General features: G+C 38.8%; 1 protein-coding gene across 1 annotated transcript in view; it reads left to right on the top strand.

Annotated features, from left to right (window-relative positions):
- LOC146328732 (uncharacterized) overlaps positions 1–21,152 on the top strand; it is a 55,777-nt gene extending 34,625 nt beyond the window's left edge. Inside the window, exons 5-18 of the mRNA XM_084716681.1 lie at positions 2,153–2,287; positions 4,364–4,552; positions 5,759–5,947; positions 6,078–6,176; positions 6,757–6,945; positions 8,125–8,138; positions 9,163–9,185; positions 11,475–11,566; positions 15,831–15,922; positions 16,674–16,753; positions 18,770–18,926; positions 19,657–19,714; positions 19,826–19,879; positions 19,965–21,152. Coding sequence (XP_084572807.1) covers positions 2,153–2,287; positions 4,364–4,552; positions 5,759–5,947; positions 6,078–6,176; positions 6,757–6,945; positions 8,125–8,138; positions 9,163–9,185; positions 11,475–11,566; positions 15,831–15,922; positions 16,674–16,753; positions 18,770–18,926; positions 19,657–19,714; positions 19,826–19,879; positions 19,965–20,221 — 1,628 coding nt within the window. The 3' untranslated portion in view covers positions 20,222–21,152. The remainder of the gene's footprint in view (positions 1–2,152; positions 2,288–4,363; positions 4,553–5,758; positions 5,948–6,077; positions 6,177–6,756; positions 6,946–8,124; positions 8,139–9,162; positions 9,186–11,474; positions 11,567–15,830; positions 15,923–16,673; positions 16,754–18,769; positions 18,927–19,656; positions 19,715–19,825; positions 19,880–19,964) is intronic.
- The last annotated feature ends 232 nt before the right edge of the window (positions 21,153–21,384 follow it).

Here is a 21,384-nt window from a genome sequence, read left to right as displayed (position 1 = left end):
AGTACTTAAGTCATTTTTTTAACCTCATGCTTTGAAGGTCAGTGAAAGTCAGTAGGATTTGTCTGAGCTGTTCGTGAAACCATCAAGACATCAAATAACAATGTTTCGGGTTGATCAAATGTCAAATTTACAGGCAGAGGCACAGATCTTTGCAGATATAGTCACCACCACACACTTTTAGTGGGTCAGAATGAATTCAGTAAATGTCCCGACTTGATTCTCAGGACATTGTTTAGCATCATATGTGAAAATAGTTTAATATTGCATTAGTTGTAGCTAACAAACTGGCTACTGGGTGTATATATGTACTTCCTTGTTCAGTAAAAGTCACAATAGCTTCAGTCCTGCTAGAGTGGCACCTTCTGGCTAATCTAAAGGGCCTCCCAGTATGTAGCCTTTGTTCATAGGACTCATATATGATATATACATATATTTTATTAGGGCTGTCAAAGTTAACGAGATTAATCTGGAAACAATAACATGTTAAAAAAAATTAAATGCACGATTAATTGCGTTACATGACTTAGGTAGAGTCTGTCTGTGTATACAGTCTGTGGTCTGTGTTGCCACTGGAGTTGTCACCCATCCACTGAAATACAGAATCATCCCATATTTCAGGATCAAATAGCGTGTCCCGTTTCAAATCAGTGCGGGGCGGGGTTTGTCTCATATTTCCATCTTGAATGCAGCTTCATCCCGCCCGCTGCAGTCGGTGATTTGATCACACACAAGAGTGGAAAATACTGTTAAACTCTTGGTTTGACAGTGTCAGTGACAGTGACAATCAGACTAGTTGTAACTCCGCAAGCGTTTCCTATGACAGATGGTGGCCTGTCAGATGTACGGCAGCTTCAGGGGGACAATATTCTCCATTCACAACGAAGTGACCATAGACTGTATAGAGGGGACTTGTTTGTGAAAGTTGAGGTCTGCAGACGGATACATGGGCATTTATTTAATACACTGATCAAAATGTAGTGCTGATGTGAAAAAATAAACAACTATGATGTGTTATTATTTTTCACCAATCTGTAAAATTGCATTCTTAAATTGTAATGGATTAACGGTATTGCATCCTTCAATACTATATAAGAAAGAATAGAAGAAAATACAAGTAATATTAGTATATATAATATGTAGTATTTTAACTGTGATTAATCGTGATTAATCACAGAGTAGTATTGCAATTAATCAAGTTAATTTTTTCGTTTGACAGACCTAATTTTTATACATTGTATTTTTGGTGTTACCTCACAATCAAAACCATTGCCACAGTTCTTTTTGTGTCTCACTCACCTTTGTATGATGTATGGTACATCATGTAGTAAGGATAACATGCTATATAGTAGTGCTATATAAAAAGTACAAGGAACTGCTTCAGTGGGAGAATTGTTACTTTTCCCATCATATGGTATTAATCATCAATGTTGCCAGCACATATTCAAAGAGCAGCGGCCTCTCTTGTTTAAGATCTCTAACCCCCACAGGAAAACAGCACTTCCTTTAAAATGTGATCCAACTGATCACAGGCTTTCAAGTGCCTCTCATTTCGTCATTGCCTGTGCGGCTCTTGCATGTGGTCGTTACTGAACTTTTCATCCCTCTCTGAACTGCTGGATTTCCTACTGGATTTCTCAGTTCCGCTCCTGATGAGTTAACGCCTGTTCTCACAATGTGTGTGTTCCACTCCCACTCTCACTCTCAGTGTCCAGGGATAGACATTATATTGTGCAGGCAGCAGTCTCTGACGCTCACTGATGTTTCACCCATCACTCATCTACCCACACACACGCATGCAAATGCTCACACATAGGCTTTCAAACTCAATTGTATTTTGAAACAAAATGTGAGCTTGATTTTGAAGTAAAAGTTCAAAGTCCCTCTTTCTTTTTCTCCTTATATGCACATCACAAAAACCTACACAGAGGCCAACGCACTCTTACACATGTACTCCTTCAAGTAATATAAACATAGAGACTCAAAGATACAGCCATGGGGGCAACCAAAACGAGCACTGGCTTTGTGTTGGGTCCCGTCTACTTTTGATCACAGTCTCATGACCCTGCTGTAACACGCACGTTCAGCCGCTACTGTGGTGATGGTGTCTGTATCTGGATTTCATTTCTGTTTATATGATGACTTGTTTTTACAGCTTATATTACAGAGGGTCTCAGTCAAGAGGTGTCATCCTGCTGTGGACCGAAGGCATACAACTCACTCAGTGAAACATGCTGTGACGCAACTGTCGTAACCAAACCTGTGCCAAATGCCAAGTGTTGTGATAAGGGTGAGTATAGCTGGACACAACTGAAAAACATACTTATATACAGTATAAACATACAGTATACACTGAAAAAAATAAATGTACTGGTGTCGTCATTGTAATTTATACAATTCCTACTAATTATTCTCAGTTCCGATTGTCTGGGAAGTGTCGATTAATTTTCAGTATAGACACCTATGATCCAAATGTTTGTTTACACAGTATTAAAATCTGCTTTTATTTTCTGACACAATACAAAGAAAGCTATTATTGTCATTGTACAGAATACAACAAAATTAGTGCTGCTAGGAGTGCTACCCCTGATCACCCCTGATATCACGGCCCAATATTTTTTTCTGGTTGGCCGGCAGGTGTGTGTTGAATGCACGGGTAGTTCGGCTGAAATTTAATCACCATTTGAAATTCCCAACTTATAACTATAGTGACATCAAAGAGCACAGCTGTTAAGGCTCACACCACCAGTTAAGGAACAGCTAATTGTGTGACTTGTAGGGGTGGGAATCTTTGGGCACCTGCCGATTCGATTACGATTACGATTCAGGGGCTACGATTCGATTATAAAACGATTATTGATGCATCTTTATGTATATTGATGCACTTTTTCACAAACACATTTCTTTTTGTCTCACTGAATAAGCATTCGTCACTTGCAATTTTTAAAAACAGCGCATTTGTAATAAGAATTCATTTCGATTATATTTTATTAAACTATTGGAAATATGTGCAAACTGGAAAGTACCAACAGTAGCCACTAGTAGCCGCAGCAACAGCAGCCTGCCGTCTCCCCGACTCCTCCGTCGGGTGGAATCGAGTTACGGCTTCTCATGTTTGTTGTGTTGCCAAAGTATTTTATTTTAGCTCGACACAGCTTACATATAACATGGCTCTTGTCCAGTTCGCTTCCGCCGTCGACGTTGTAGAAGCCGAAGTGTTTCCACACGGCTGCTTTTAAATTAGAAGGAGCTGTTCGGACCTCATGGCGAGGTGGCTGCCGGTCGGCCATGTTTGTTTTCCGCTGTGCGCGTGTCGCTCCAGGTGCGCGTCCCAAAGTGTCCCGGCGATGACGCGTACCGCGCTTCTTAGTTCCACATTATTTAGAAGCTTCTGTATCACTTTAATTAACAGATTTAAATAATCGAAATTTGGACGTTTGTGAATCGATTCAGATTCGTCCACGTCCGAATCGCGATGCATCTAAGAATCGGAAATTTCCCCCACCCCTAGTGACTTGCTTGAAAAATTGCCCAGTCTGGCTCTATTTCAGTGACATTTCTCATACCTCCAGCCTTTTGTATCTGGTTAGAATCAAATCAAACCTTGGCGTTTCTGTTTCCCCTAATCAAAACTGTTGAAAGGGAGGATGAGCAATTAATTAACATGGTTTAGAAGAAGTGTCACCTTGTATATGATCCACAACAGCCTTTCTATAGGAATGCCATTGTCTAAAATTGTCAAATCTTTGTATTTCGTTCACTTGCAATGAAAAAAGGGAACATTTGGGAGTTACAAGTAAGTAAACTGTCTCCAACTGTATAAAAACAAGGCTGATTTAAGAAAAATAAGGTAGTTATTAATTTTTAAAAAATCAGACACCTAATTCACTCATCTACAGAAGGAGGAAGCCTGCCACTGTGGACAGTCATTTGCTCACAATGCTTCTAGTTAAGAAGTGCCGCTTCCTAACTAGAACTAGTTTGGTTGTAAAAAGGACTAGAATTATTCTTTATCATGAGAAGGGAAAACTCTTGTGTCATAACTTTTGGCTTTGATTACAACACTATCACCAAAAAAAAAAAAAAAAATCTGTGAATGCTTTTATTTTATATGACAGGAAAATAACCATGCTATAAGGGTGATAATCAACTTGTGTTAAATAATTTGAAAGCACGATGCAGAAAACCATCTGATGTGAAGTGGCTTATCCCTTATCCCTTAGACATAACAGGTATTCTGTTCTGTTCTATTTTTGTACAATATAATTGTATCTGTGGTCAGCAGGATATGTAATAGCCTGTGGGCTGTGTTGTGACTGCAGTAAAAGTCATACAGTTTAAAGTATCATCCTGATGTTTTCCACAGAGGCTTTTGATGCCAAGAAGCAGATGTGTTGTGGTCCGATCGGTAGGAGAATGATCCTGAAAAAGGAATCCAATCATCACAGATGCTGCGGACAGAACCACTACAATCCTAGGACTCATTGCTGCTGTCACATCAATGAAACTCTTCAGATAGATCTTATCAATTCCACTTTCTGTGTCACCAACTCAGGTACGTCTGAACATCACTTCTTAAGACTTTTATACACTGTGACAAAACAGCATGTCACACTGTGTGAGATGGGTCTTATAAAATCATGGTTGCAATCTACATCAGACTATATGATATCTTGAAGCATGTCAGACTGAGCAATGAATGTCTGTTGCATCGCAGCCCTAAAATGTAAATATAAAAAAAAAACATATGCAAGCACAGACATGTCAGTAAACCTGCAACGCTGTTATTTTTATAAAATCCTGCAGAAAATAGACTTTAATTAAAGCATCTACAAACCAGCCAATTAAAACAGGATATGAAACAAATACAGTAGCCAGTATGACACTGTATGCACGTTCAGTGTACATGCAAGTACCAAACTGGCATATGTACATCTTACTCTACTAAATATCATTTAAATTTTTATTTATTTATTTTTTTTTTTTTTAATGGCAGTGGAGCAACTTGATTGTGTATGTTTGCGCTGTATGTTGACTTGATTTTTACCTTTACAGCTCACTGTGAACCAAAGGCCTACAAACCCCTCAAGGAACACAGATGTCAGTCAACTGTTGTAGCCAAACCTGCAACAAATGCCAAATTCTGTGATAACGGTGAGTAGAGCTGAGACAAAAATCCCAAAACAAACTTTTTCATTCAGTGAAAATGAAAACGGGTAGAAGTTGACGCCAAAGCGTCGATTCTGATGCCTCCGCCTGCAACAGTTTCATACAACTGTGACTTTTTGTGTTCCCTACACCTGATTGAAAGCATTGATTCATTATAAATCCTATTTGCAAGTGTCCCAGGAGTTTGAGAATTATTGCTTTATTGATAAAGTATACAGTTAATGAGAAAAGATTGCAAGGAAAGAGCTATTACCTTTATTACCCAATAGTATCCAACATAGTCATTCAAAAATATATCAAATCAATTAATCAGTTCATGTACCTGTTATAGAGTGTTAGCACATAAGATTTGGTGCAAATCCGTCCAGCCGTTCAAAAGTTATCGCGCAAACAAAAATCTGTGAGGTAAGGACGGACGGACGGACGGACGGACGGAAGGACGGAAGGACGGACAACTGGAGAACAGTATGCCTCCAGCCCGGCACCTTCGGCGGGCGGAGGCATAAAAATCTGTATTTAAAAGAATTCTACATAAGATCCAAACAACACAGCATCTCAATGAAAAGAAACATCATCTACATCTTTTCCACAGAGGCTTTTGATGCCAAGAAGCAGATGTGTTGTGGTCCGATCGGTAGAAGAATGATCCTGAAAAAGGAATCCAATCATCACCGATGCTGCGGACAGAACCAGTTTGATCCTAGGACTCATTGCTGCTGTCACATCAATAAAACTCTTCAGATAGATCTTATCAATTCCACTTTCTGTGTCACCAACTCAGGTACGTCTGAACATCACTTCTTAAGACTTTTATACACTGTGACAAAACAGCATGTCACACTGTGTGAGATGGGTCTTATGTATGTATGTTTAGGTTGTGCTGTATGTTGACTTGATTTTTACCTTTACAGCTCACTGTGAACCAAAGGCCTACAAACCCCTCAAGGAACACAGATGTCAGTCAACTGTTGTAGCCAAACCTGCACCAAATGCCAAATTCTGTGATAACGGTGAGTAGAGCTGAGACAAAAATCCCAAAACAAACTTTTTCATTCAGTGAAAATGAAAACGGGTAGAAGTCGACGCCAAAGCGTCGATTCTGATGCCTCCGCCTGCAACAGTTTCATACAACTGTGACTTTTTGTGTTCCCTACACCTGATTGAAAGCATTGATTCATTATAAATCCTATTTGCAAGTGTCCCAGGAGTTTGAGAATTATTGCTTTATTGATAAAGTATACAGTTAATGAGAAAAGATTGCAAGGAAAGAGCTATTACCTTTATTACCTAATAGTATCCAACATAGTCATTCAAAAATATATCAAAATCAATTAATTAGTTCATGTACCTGTTATAGAGTGTTAGCACACAAGATTTGGTGCAAATTCGTCCACCCGTTCAAAAGTTATCGCGCAAACAAAAATCTGTGACGGATGGACGGAAGGACGGACAACTGGAGAACAGTATGCCTCCAGCCCGGCACCTTCGGCAGGCGGAGGCATAAAAATCTGTATTTAAAAGAATTCTACATAAGATCCAAACAACACAGCATCTCAATGAAAAGAAACATCATCTACATCTTTTCCACAGAGGCTATTGATGCCGATAAGCAGATGTGTTGTGGTCCGATCGGTAGGAGAATGATCCTGAAAAAGGAATCCAATCATCACCAATGCTGCGGACAGAACCAGTTTGATCCTAGGACTCATTGCTGCTGTCACATCAATAAAACTCTTCAGATAGATCTTATCAATTCCACTTTCTGTGTCACCAACTCAGGTACGTCTGAACATCAGTTCTTAAGACTTTTATACACTGTGACAAAACAGCATGTCACACTGTGTGAGATGGGTCTTATAAAATCATGGTTGCAATCTACATCAGACTATATGATATCTTGAAGCATGTCAGACTGAGCAATGAATGTCTGTTGCATCGCAGCCCTAAAATGTAAATATAAAAAAAAAACATATGCAAGCACAGACATGTCAGTAAACCTGCAACGCTGTTATTTTTATAAAATCCTGCAGAAAATAGACTTTAATTAAAGCATCTACAAACCAGCCAATTAAAATAGGATATGAAACAAATACAGTAGCCAGTATGACACTGTATGCACGTTCAGTGTACATGCAAGTACCAAACTGGCATATGTGCATCTTACTCTACTAAATATCATTTAAATTTTTTTTAATTAATTTATTTATTTTTTGTGAACCAAAGGCCTACAAACCCCTCAAGGAACACAGTTGCTGTGTCAACCAATCAAGTGCGTCTTCAGTTCCATCCAAATCTCTCTAAGGTTTTACAATTAAAAAATAGTAACTTTAAATAATTACAGACACTTTTTTGACAGTAGACCCTACTTGAATATAAGGCCCTTTAAATAATTTTACAATTCCTGATATCCTTTATTTAATTATCTAAACCCCATTAACCAGATGCAGAGTCTGGAAGTAACTAAGTACAAGTACTTTGTTACTGTTTTTCAGCAGAGTTACTGTATCTGTACTTACTTTGTACTACTTTACTTGAGTATTTATTTTTCTTACAAGTTCGTCCCACTCTCTATATTTAAACACAATTATAATTACTGGTAGAAATGTCCTTCAGAGGGGAAGCTGAATGAATATTTCTACTTTTACCAGAGTTTTTTTCCCCCCACAAATATCTGCATTTCTACTTGAGGAAAGAATGTGTTCAGCTTTGTCACCGTTGAGTAGACTAAACTAAACTAAGTCCAATCAAGATTTCATTTTCAGTGGTTTCAGTTCAGTAGACTTTCCAGGGTCTAAAGTGTAAATTTCCACGAGCCACAGAGAAATTAGTACAAAAGTCTGAACATGCAGGATGAGTCATCAACACAGGATCCTCAGCGTTGAAACTGATGAGGTAATGAATTGTGTTTTGTTTTTCTTACACCCACATTCTCATAAAACACTTTCTTTGTGCCCCCAGCTTCGCAACAGCAGGTAAGAACCAACTTTTTATTCTAATGACTTTCTGTTTATGTGATTGATTTATGTGGTTGACGTGACTGTTCATTTGTAGTTGAGAAACAGGTCAGGCCACAGGTTATTTTTACTGGAAGCCAGCGACCTGAAGCCAGAAACTGATGTTGGACACTGTTCGCTGCATGTCATAGAACAAATCAAACTCTTATCAGCGCCCCAGTTTTTGAACCAGTTTAAAGTTTTTGTCTCAGCGCTTCTGCTTCCCATTTCCCAACAATTTCTGTGTCGTGTGAATAGTGAAGGAAAAACCTATTCTTGCCATCAGCCAGTTTCCAGTTCTATTTAATCCTAACCCTTCACTGGCGACTATGCGATAATGTAGCCGACCTCATTTGGCTGTTTTGTAGTCATGTCGTCGATAGTGTGAGCATATACTGCAAAAAGGCAGAAAGCCATTATGTGCCATAACATTACTATTTTATTTTTGTCAATATTATTTATAAGGCATAAATATTGTTCTCCCTCTGGGACTCGTGTCTTGTGTCAGACGCATTTGGTTTTGTGTAACAATCTCTACTTGGCTAGCCTGCAGACTTTAGGGGCGTTGACTGTGGGCATCACAAACTATATTCTGTCACTGCCAATTCTAGAGCCTTTCACTACCAAGTTTACAGTAAGAGACCTAATATGAATTTCCAGAATGAATGGCTGGTTTACAGTAAATGACTGTTACACTCACATGGCGTTCCTGTTATCTGGTAAACATTATTTATGAAAGGAAACCTTTTGTTTGCTCTCGATAATGGCTTCATTGTCTTGTTGTCCCAAGATAACAGACCTTGTTTTCTTAAGATGACAAGTTAAGCTATCACAAAAAAAACATCCATTAATGGATCATAATAATGTTTAAAGACATACTAATGTTGTATTGCATTGCCTTACATTGATCAGTGAAGATCAGGGACAGAGCAGTGACATAGTGAGTTGCTGTTTGAGATACTGACATTTACATTTTTGTGTTTTTTGTTTGTTTGTTTTAAAGAAACCTGGACCTCAACCCAACTGGTAAGTCAATCAAAGATTTTAATTAGCGTGCACAGACTAACATAACTTTATTTTTGCCACACACTGACAATCATCAAACCACCCTTTACAGTAAAAATCAAGTAGTTATATGTATTGACCCAGTCTGGATCAGCATTGCATTGACACGATACTTGGTTAACTTTACCTGTTACCAATGAGTTGTTTTGACCCAATCTTAGTGCTGTTTTTTTATATTATTGTTGGGTTATTTATCCAAACTAAAGTAAGGTTATTTCAACTCAATGTTGGAGACAACAAGCTCATGTTTTACCATAAAATGGTCAGAAATCTCTTGTTAGTTGTACAAAAGGATGTGCATATGACATTAAAAACAGCAAAGCACAGCACATTTTATTCATCATCAGAAACAAATATTGACATAAAAATACAATAAAATGCAAGCACAATTCCCCCAACCACACACAAATAGCAGGACACCTCAGATCTTTTGCAGAATGAAACCCTTCATTCAAAATTGTACAACAATGAGTAAAAACCCAACTTTGTCACCATACAGCACACACATGCCTCATACTGTCTGATTTTGTTTGAACCAGTTAGACACTGCTGTGCTCAATCTATCAACACATTTAACATTTCTACTTTTTAGATGAGCAGTCTGTTTTTTTTAAGAGATATTGTTCGGGCAATGGGCATGCCCCCTTTTCAGAAGCTTAAAAAAGTTTGCACCCCCCACTTCACAATAATTAGGAGTGGCACTGCTCAACAAAAAGATTCAAAAGATTATTTTTTGTGAAATAGAGTTTAGAAGAATAGAATCATCAAACTTGTATCTGTTTATTTCACCGATATAAATCGTATTCATTCAACTTTGTTTCACTCTATATTTCTCCCCTGGTCCTCTGCACCCTGCTGCAGTGGCTCTGACCCCCAGTTTGGGAACCACTGTGTACATGAATATATGGATCAAAGACAACACAAATCAGTGCTACACACTGATGAAAATTCATCCGTGCATTTCCAAAGTTTGCATTTTGCACTGAAAATCAGAACTGACCATTCATTCTGTGGATACTAAACATAATGTATGAGTTAGACTCTGACCTACATTGTACTGATTTTAGAGGAAAGTTGTTTTTTTCACCTGTGCTCATGTCGAAATATTCAAGTCACTGTTGGTCGGGCTGAACTCTCTGTGCAGCCTCTCTCAGTATAAACACACCATACAACATGGTCAACCAGTGGTGCACATTTGATAAAACTGGTACAGGTAAACTCACCTGCTGCCTTTCTGTAGTTTATAGTTTATAGTTAAGCAGCTGAGTGTCTGTGCACCTGACAACTGTGTTTGATTCACTGTTTGAATTGTGCGGTGTTTTGAAAGGCAGTGTTTTGATAGGACAAAGAAGCGACATAATACTAAATATCTATGTCTAATGTAGATTAGTGTGTTTAGTGATTTGAAAAACACCGTTTAGTATTTTGAAAAAAGTGTGAGGTTGAAAATGTGTTTGTAATCGTGCAGATCTGGGCTGAGGTTTCACTAACTGTGTGTTATTTTTAATTCTAGTGTGCAAGCAATAATAGAAAACACTGGGTCAGAAAAACAAACAAAACAAAAAACCCTCCACCACTAGAATGGGCAGCATGTCAACAATGTGGACCTGCGTGTAGCTCTACTAGATGAACAATGAAAACACGGATCATTGCGTAGTGTTGTGGTTTCATAAGGGGGAGGACCCGAATGCAGATGACGCAAGGAGAGCAGTTCAAAAAGGGTTTAATAAAATACAACAACAAAACAAGGGCTTACAAGAAACGCAGGGAGGTCAAAATCCAGAGGTAACGAAACAGAATCCAAAAAGCAAACACAAAAACAAGCCAGGGGAAAAAAACAGAAGAATCACAGGAGGGAGACACACAGGACGCAGGCTGACATACATGAAGACCAAGCACGAACTCACAAAGACACTCACGAACACAGGGGCTAAATAGGGAGAACTAATGAGAGACAGGAGGGTAAACAGGTGAAACACATCACAATCAAAAAGAGTGGGGAAAAGAACAAAGACAGGAGAAGCAAGACTACCAAAATAAAACAGGAAATCAACAAAAATCCAAAACCATGACAACTAGTCATATTAGCACCAGTGTCACACACTCTTTTTTGCTGTACAAATAAGTGAGTTTTCATGCTTTGTGTTGTATTATCATGTTCAGGTAATGTGTACTGCTTATATGTTTATTCTGCTTATCTTTTTCTTTTGTTTTTTTTTTCTCTTCTCTTCTGTTTCTGTACATCACTAGCACTGAATCACAAACAAGTCTCTGTGGATCGGCATGTTACAATCTGAATGAATCCCGCTGCTGTGAGAGAGACCAGACAAAGTGCTCCCCAGGTGAAGGCATTATTGTTGTGAATGTGTGTGGGTTGCATCTATGGGTGTGGGTTGTTATCTGATAACCTGCCATTTGGCACACGTGAGAAGGCGGTTAGAGCTGAGTTAGCAGTCTCTATAGACAAATAGTGTGTCGTAACTGCATCAGTGTGCAATTTAATTACACGTTTTTAGCACCATCAGTCGCAAGCAAGAACGCCTCGAGGGACTTACTGTGACGGCTACTGACTGCATTGAGGCATCATTTACTGTCGTGGCTATAACTTTGAGTTCTATCAGAATCATCTGTTGTTGCCAACCAGACCAGACCATACGAGAAATATGACTCACTGGTTGTGCTGATAGTGAGTTTCAGTCAGACTGTCAGTGCACCATTTCACAAATCTCTCTATCCATCCTGGTTTCTCTCTGGACTTACTGGAATCATACATGTCAATCCAGGGTGCAGAATTGGATTGGGGCGGTAGGGACATGTCCCTGCCATTATTCTGATCACTGAACTGTCCCTTGCATGCTCCTCCTCATTATGTAACACAGTGGTTTTGTCTGCTCCCTACCTATACCCATGAGTCTCTTTCTCCTGCCAAAGTATTAAATTTATTAATTTAAAAAATAGCGACAAATCTAGTGAGTTATTCAGACCATAAGGCAGACAGTGAGAAATACACACAAATATATTATTTCGTAATTGATTCCCACGCTGTAATCATAGTGGGCACTCCTCTGGCAGCAGCACAGTGTTGCTTTGTCTCCTCTTGCACAGTGCGGTTTTTACTATGTTTATGCCGAAACTGTGTCTCTGTCGACTCTGAAACTTTCCGACCACAGGCAACAAAAGAACAAGCAGCCTGTAATATTCTGATTACTACTAATGGCAATACCCAAGGGCTCAGTTGCAATCACAAACAGAAGAGGTGAAAGGGGACAGTCTTGGCGTGAAATTGAAAGATTAAATGGCTTGGATATAATATCATTTGTTAATACTGATGCAACCGAGTTATTATACAAAACTTTAATTAGAAAAATAGTGACCAAAGCCAAAACGTGCAAGTACTAGTAAAGTACTAAAGTATTGATGCTCAGTTCGATTGAACGCTTTTTCTGCATCCAATGAAAGTACTGCTGTATCTGGATGTTCTGACTTTGTATAAATAACATGTAGAACCCTGCAGACACAGTGGAAAGCTTGGCGTCCCTTAACAAACCCATTTTGGTCTGGATCAGAAAGAAAAGGCAGGTATCTTTCAAGCCAACGTGCTAATATTTTAGCAATTAGAAATTTCAGTATCAAAATTATAAGTGCATTACATAAGGATGGTGGAAGTTTGCCAGAATTGAAGTTTTCTACAAACATATCTAATAATGGTAATTTTTGCTTGTTCTTGAAAGTTTTATAGATGTCTGTAAGTAGCCCATCTTGCCCAAAATTTTTTTGAAGAGATTCATTAGTCACTGAGCATTCTGAAGAATATAACTGTGTATGATATGATTCAAAAAGTGTATTCATTATTTGAGGATTTGATGATTTATTATTAACATTCATAACAGCACGAACTTCTTAACCCTCCCTGTCCCCTGTGATCCAACTTACACAGATATCCCTCCCCACTTATAGCAACTTGATCATGTTCACAATCCCAGAGTTGCTGCTTCACACTGTTATATTGTCTCCGTTGTTTCTGTACCTCCACGGACAGGTCTGGAAAAAACATGACTTGGTGGTCCTGATACACCGATCACTTTTCCTTTTTGTCGAGTAGCTCTCATTACTCGAACTTTGTCTTGATAGTTAAGAAACTTCATGATGAGAAGCTTCTTGTTGACCGGGCTGCCGGTGGGCACGTTCAATAACAACGGGATTAGGAAACACGTCTGGTCCGAAGATTTCGGCCAGTCAGGTTTGGAGGAATGCGATCACGTCTCCACCTTCAGCTTTCTTGGGCAAACCAACCAGCTGTAGATTTGATCTTCTGTGTCTGTTTTCAAGGTCATCAAACTTCAGCGTGAGCTCTTGAACTTTCTTTTGAAGGGCGCCGAGATATCATTTTCAGCTTTGCTAATGCGGGATTCTGCTGATTGAGGGTCGATTTGGCAAAATGGAAGGGCAAAATAGAGCACGCAGGACTGGAGCTCAAAACCAGGTAGATGCCTGATGCCACGATCACTCAAAACAAGCGCTCCCTCCTCCCTCTCCTGTGTCTCTTCTTCATGTCCTTGAAACAGACTGTGCTAAAAACAGCGACAGAAGCGACATTGTGTCGCACCACCAAACTTTCATAAGGCGCAAGTGTAGAATAAGTTTTAGTTTTGTAAGAAAGATGAGAAACACTGCTGCGAATCATTTACACCAAAACATGTCTGACAGCGGAGTACAGAGACACGAGTCTGACCCACAGAGACGTCATGTCACTGAGAGCGTAGGTAACATGGAGCATCACTGTTCCCCAACACTAATCAAAACCACAGCACTCTTCATATGAAACCGCAGCAGATCACCTTACTACTAAAATATTTTAAACAGTTCTAAAGTTTGTTCAGAGATTTTCATTTAGGCCACAATATCTCAGTTACACATGAGACTCATAATAAGATGTTAACACCACTGTATTGTCTCCTTTTCTGTTACTATATTTAGTAAAACTACCAGGATTTCTTTTTGCAACTAACAGCACTCTACACATGTAGCATTAATTGAATCAAAACTGACACATTGTCTTGCGTTGCATCATATCGTATCGTATTGTGACAGAGCTGAATCGAGCTGAACCGAATTGTTGGCCATTTAAAAATTTCTAAGATATATTATATCGTTGAACATGTGTTGAGATACATATGGAATCCATCTCAGTCAGCGAGATACACACCCCTAATAGACATGTATGCGGAACAAAACACCATCTCCATCTCACAGCCAAGGGCACTGTAATACTTGATAAATTCTGTGTTCTCTCCGGAGCGTCATCTATGTGTGCCTGTCTCAAGGTTGGTCACGTTCATATATATAGAAATTCTTTCCAGACACCTGATGGTCGTTCAGTAGGTCATACTGTTTTGTTATAACACAATAGGTGCCTGTTAAAAGTAAAAAAAAATCCCAACAGTATAAATTATTTTAAGTTCCCAGCTTGTTACTCTGTAACTTTATATCCAACCAACATGTGTATCAGTACATACTAGTACACTGTAAATTTTAGGTTAATAGACAACTTTTTAGGTTACAGTTTTGCTCGATGACCCAAAGTGAGTCAGAGAAAACCCCCATCAGGCCCAAAACATCTGTGTGAGGTAAGACAGGAGGTAAGACACTGCCCCTGGGTGAAATACCGTGTTTTTAGGGAGCCCTGTTGATTGTCAGTCTTAAACAGGGAACAAGGCTGTTGTCCTTGTTGTTTTTCTTGTGAGGACAGTGTCAAGTAAATGTACCTCACCCTTGTCTACACTGAAATTTTTGGGAAGTGATTTGTATTTATTACCACACCTTAAAGAAGGTGACAGCAGACAGGAGGAAGCCACATTAAAGGCTGTTGAGTTGCGCATGTACAGAAAGAGTAAAACAAAAGGTCAAGGTCAAGTTTATCTATATAGCACATTTAAAACAACCGAGGTTTGCCAAGAAAGCACTAAAGTATTAAAATACAACTATAGAAATAGAAGTGTACAATTACAATTAGAGCACACAGTACACAAAAAAATATTATAATGTAACAATAGAAAACAAAATAAAGTGCACAATAAGCACAGAATTCAACAGCAGAAAACAGCATTCTGAAGACAGACGTGAACTCTTGTTCAGCTGGAAAGTATGAATGGAGAGTTAAAATATCTTCACCAGCCGACACCTTTCCTGTCCTCTGACTGTCTCCACAAAAGTTTCCAGACAGAAATGATGACATCTAAGGGCAACATCTGCAGCACGGACAGTGGATACATGCAGCTCCTCCCCTGATGCTGCAATCATCACATCAGACTGAGTAATTACTTCTGGAGCCTCTGCTCTCGTCTCCTTACTGTTTAGACTTGGAGGCTTGGGAGTTTTTGCACTGAATAAAAGAGTGGAAACTCTTCGTGTTTGGTATTTTGTTGACCTGTATAGCTGGAAAGTAGCACAGAAGAATATGAGAGGAATGTGTGATTTATATGTTCCTGCATCTGCCAGGTGTTTTCCCACATTTTGCTCTGATGTGCATGTTTGCAAGAGTGTATTGTCTTGAGAAATGACATTTTAAATTGTAGGTGTTAAATATATGTGTGCCTGTCTGTTTAGGTGGATGTGATGTTTTCCCCACTGTGTATAACCCACATACACATGTCTGCTGTGATGGCCACGTATCTGAGCAGAAGCCTTGGATGTGTCAAGTAATGTACTAATGACATTTTTTTGATCTGCTCAGCTGGGTGGAGGCTTTCTGCAGTCTTTCTGTGTTTTTTTTTCCTGTGGGAAACTAAAACCGCCCTTTCCACTGACGTCTGTCAGCTTATGTGTTTCCATTGCTCTTTTCCAAAAAAAACAAACAAAAAACAAAATTTTCTAAAAAATGTTTTGACACATTAGTTCAATATAATTAATGCAAATAATTATGTATGATTTGAGAACTAACAGTAAAGCATCACTGTTAAAAAAAAGACTCTGCTGTTTTGGTGCAACGTCGCAGAGAGACCTCGGAGCTCCACCCAGCTCCATTTATACAGCGAGTGAGGGTGTTTTGGGTTTAATAGGTAAGAATCTCTGCTATCACTGGCATCGCTAACAGCAACTGCATATATAAAAGGATAAAGTAACAATGCCATGGTAAGACTGAAACAACCTGAGCACAGTTTATGTGTAGAGATTAGTATTTGCATTAGATTTTTTTGTTTTAGGGCTCTATATTTTATCATATTTTGTCAGAATGCATGCATATATATGTTCTTACATGTGAGTGTATCTGTGTCTTTATTGCTGCACTCTTTACTGTATTTTCTCTGAATCTCTAAGTGCTGTGGACGGACACTGTACAGCTTGGCACAGCACAGAGCTCTCTGTTGTATGAAGACAGAGAATGGAGAGAAATGTATAAAGGTCAACGCTCCTTACAACCCTATTAAATGGACTACATGTTGGTTTCAGATTCATGGCTCACTTGGACATTACTGCTGTGGGACAGAAGTCTATCGGCCTCGCACTGAGATCTGCTGCGATGGACACAGGTGATCATGCATGCATACTTGTTTACACATGTCCATTAAAGTACTGGTGACGTGCAGTGAAACAGGGAAACCTTTTTCATTCAGCTTGGCATTTTGCAGTGTCTGGTATGTGTTTGTTCAGAGTTTGCTTTCCACAGTTAGGAGCCCATCTGGGAGCAATTAATTTTTGCGCCCTTTGAATGTGCGAGGATACAGACAAATCCAGACAGGAGTGGCGGCTGATTTCAGACAGCTATGCGAGACAGGACATTCCAGTACTTACACTGACCCCGTGTCTCATTTCTGTTTGATCTGTAAGCTGGAAAAAGGCACCAAGCTCTCGAGCCAAGGAATGTCTGTCCAACTGGGTTCACGGATGTTTTCGTGTCTCTCAATTCTGCTCGTGTTTGTTCGTCACATACTTGTGCATTTGCATGTTATGGCTCTTTTGCAATCTTTGATCTGATAACATGACAATATTTCAAGGCTGCTGTGTGTCAGCCTGTTTCGGAGTTGTTTTGCCCCTTGTGGCTAAGAATGAACTGATGCTCAGCAGGCCACATAAAGATGCTTGTCAGCTGCATTTTTAGTGCAAAGAGATACTTTCTTGTTTTCTTGTTTAGTCCGTACAGAAATTTACATCAGCCAGATATTGGCTCACATCTCAGATTTTTCTCCCATTTTATTAGTTTGCACTGATCCAAGTGGGAGGCTTGGGTAGATCAAATAACGTACTCATAATATTTTCCAATATGCTTAGCTGGGTGGATACTTTCTGTTAGTTTTTTTTTCCTGTGGGAAACTTGCCTCACCCTCTCCAGTGACGTTTGTAGGCTGAATCCTTCTTTTTTTCCTGTGAGAATATTTTTAATCAGTGTAAATGCTGGTTTGAGGAAACCAACTCATTACTTTAATATAATCAGTGCAAATATTTTTTTGTTTTATTATTATTTTGTTAACACTTTATTGAAGGGGTGTGCATAACACTGTCATTACACTGTCATGTCATGTCATGAACTTTATGAATGTTTATGACTATAGTGAGTATGTGTCATTCAGTGAATTATGTCACTTTTAATGTAAATGTGAAGTCTTTGTCATGAGAACTTGACATTAATCAAGACACCATAACCTGTCAATGTTTTTGTTATGACAGCTTGACATAATCAAACTTAAAGAAACTGTTTAGCTTTATGTTTTTACATTACATTAAAGTGTTATATGTGGTTGGTTTTGACATTGGCTGTCATGAGATTGTTATAAGTGTGTCATTAATATTTTCCTTGAAGTCAAGCAAAGTAGTACAGTTTGGACTTGTCATAAAGATGTCATTAATGTTGAAGGGCTGCTTCGCAACAGAGTACAGTACCAAGTTGTAATACGAAAGACATTATTGACTTGATTAATGTCACGTTGTTGTAACAAAGACATCAGCACTTCTCAAATGTGAATATTTTTCAGGTTCCTCTCTGATAGTAAACTGAATATCTTTGGGTTTTGGACAAAACAAGACATTTGAGGACATCATCTTCGGCTTTTGAAAACACTGATCAACATTTTTACCATTGTCTGCCATTTTCTGGACCAATCATCTAATTGATTGTTGGAGAAAATTGTTGACAGATTAATCGGAATGCATTTTTAAAGTAACCCTCCCAGCCCTGGTTTTGAATGTAAAATGTTCTTTCCTTACAAAATAAAACAACAACAACGACAACAACAACAATAATAATAGGTCAGAGGTCAGTGATCGACTTTATGGTTGTGTCATTTGACCTTCGGCCATATGTCTTGGACACTTGGGTGAAGAGAGGGGCTGAGCTGTCAACTGATCACCACCTGGTGGTGAGTTGGATCCACTGGTGGAGGAGAAAGCTGGACAGACTTGGCAGGCCCAAATGTATTGTGAGGGTCTGTTGGGAACGTCTGGTGGAACCCTCTGAAGATGGATGGATAATGGATAATAATAATAATAATAATAATAACTTGGCACTCATCTGATTTGATATTAATTACAGGCTCTGTTTTTCCACCCAGACATCCCAAAGATGAAAACACGCACTGCTGTGGGATTCACGCCTACCACAGTACAAAACATCAGAAGTGCTGCGCTGGGACACTATACAACCTGTCACTGTTAGGCACGTTTGGACATGAGGCACGGTGCTGTGGATCCACTTTGCAAAATGCAAACGTAGGTTTGACTATCATCACTGTCCAGGCTGCTTTACTTGTGACCATTTCAAATTACATCTATGACCCAAAATATACCTAAAAAGATGAAAACATTTAAAGGAAAATTCTGAATTTTGTGGAAATCTTTAATGTATAAAAGTACAGAGGGATTGAAAAGAGGATCTAAACAGCTACCTTTGTCAAAAGTTACAAAATATTCCTTGAACAACTCCATAGTTCGACATGTTTGACAAGTATATTTTAAAAAAAAAAGTCAGCTCTCATCACCTTTAAGAAGCACGTGCACCAGGAGTGCAAGCAATGGCAGCATGATGGCAGATTCACCAGGACGAAAAGATTTTCAAAGCCAGGAGACAGATCTCCTGGTTCGAGGAGTGAAAGCGCAAGAGCATGCAATATATTATCCTCATCTCCTCCTCCCATCCTCACTCCTCCATCCCCTTAACACTACTGCGCAAAATTATGCATGGTATATCCAGCCAGAAGCACACATACCCTTTTCTTTCCAGGTCAGGCCAGTTTCACACAGTCTTAGACGCTTGGCTCTTTGAAATAGGTTGAGATGAAAAATGAATTACGATGCCATTTTCAGTTTCCACACATTTTTTTAGATTTTTAATTGCCTTGCGATGCATTGTTACATCCCTATTGCTAATTTTACCTCATTTCACAGGGGTAGTTTAATTTATATTGTTCATAAAAATACTTTTTATCTACTTTGTAACTAGGATGTTTGCTGCAGTCCACTGCACCGACCAGGACATCATCAGAAGAGGATGATTAAAGGTCAGTTGTGTGATGCTTGGACACTCCCTCACAGAAGTGATTTATATTCTAGTTCCTTGATTTCAGCAATAATGTGTGTATAATGTGTGTGTGTGTGATGTTTCCTTTCAGAGTCCAGACTTGAGTCAGTGAACAATCTGAATGAAACAGATCTTTGCAAAGAAAGTAAGACAGTAATCAGTTTATAATTTTGACTGCTGTCTATGAATACATATGGATTTGTAAATTTAATATTTGTGTCCTTCTTTAGTGCTAGTCGGGACTGTGGACGTGGTGTCTCTGCACAGCATCATTTTCAGCAATGTGACGAAAATCCATGGAAGAAATGGCACAGTGAATCACGTGGCCTCAACCCGCACCCTGGAGACACCTGACCGCTGCAACATTCCTAAAGTGTTCCCTGGGAAGACGTACGGTTTTGATGACGTTAATGTCTTCATCGATTTCAACCATCAGTCCTTTCTCCAGTCAATCCATTTCATTATGTCTAAGTGTTTCTGTCTGTAATGGTTAGTCTGCTGGTCAGCGTTGGGCAGTTTACTTGGACATAGCATAGCATGTTATCAGTCACTCAGTACTCATTTCTGACTGAAAAGTAATATCATTATTTGGATAAGAACTAATCAGCAGCAGTTATTAGTTACATTACTTGTTATATTGCTTTCTGTTACTCTGTCAAAGGTGTCTTTTGACAATGCCAAATCCTCCAGAGTCTATGGTTTATGGTTTTAAGGGATTCACTGACTTGGCAGGGTCCTGATTATCCCATTTTGGGCGCCCTGGTGTAAAAATTGGCTATGGGCCAGCCTTTAGTGCAGCATCCAGTGTTTACAATGACAAGATAAGGGCGGTCAAATCAGGAGAAGCCTTACACCTGGCTTAATCATCAGTGATTGTGTCCTTTTGTCAGCTTTGTTAAGGCAAAAGCTAAAGTAAATGGTTTATTTGTGTATTGGTTTATTTCATAGGGACAGTGTACATTAACAAACATTGATGTAAATGTGCCAGAGTTAGTCAAGAGAGTATTTTTCATCTGTAGTCCCTGGCCAGTCACAAAGTAACCACTAAAAAAAGAATATGAGAAGTTTTTCACCATTTATAAGCATGAGAAAAAAAGACACTAGCTAAAACATGCACTGCAAAGTTGAACATTATTTATACACTATTAAATTAACTGAAAACACTACACTATAATTTATATCACCAGTAAAGTGAAATTTTAATAGAAAGGTAGTAAAAAAGAAAAAGGTCGACTCAGGACACAGTGGCAATACTCCTCACTGTTAGTTAGTAAGTAAAAATTACTTTGTATGAATTTTGCAATATACACTGTTAACTGTGATTAGTAATTAGCAATAACACAGAATGTTAAAAAAAAGATTATCATGGCCAAACAAATTCACTTTTCTGATGTTATGTACAAAATTTAAAAAATACATAGTAATACTTTTTTTTTTTTTTTTTTTACGATTGCTTAAACACGATTTTGAAAACAGGGCTCGTTTTATCAAAACGCTACACAATTCACACAACCACACACACAAGTAGCAGAACCCCTCAGATCTTTGGAAAATGAAACACTTAATTCAAAGCTGTACAGATATGACTTTAAACAAAACTTTGTCACCATAAACGCCTCATACGATCTGATTTAGCTTGAACCAGTTAGA

Source organism: Lutjanus erythropterus, chromosome 4, assembly GCF_056507025.1.
Source record: "Lutjanus erythropterus isolate fLutEry1 chromosome 4, fLutEry1.hap2, whole genome shotgun sequence".
Classification (NCBI taxonomy): domain Eukaryota; kingdom Metazoa; phylum Chordata; class Actinopteri; order Lutjaniformes; family Lutjanidae; genus Lutjanus; species Lutjanus erythropterus.
The sequence above is the reverse complement of the archived record's forward strand: the minus strand, read 5'-3'. Positions and strand labels throughout refer to the sequence as shown.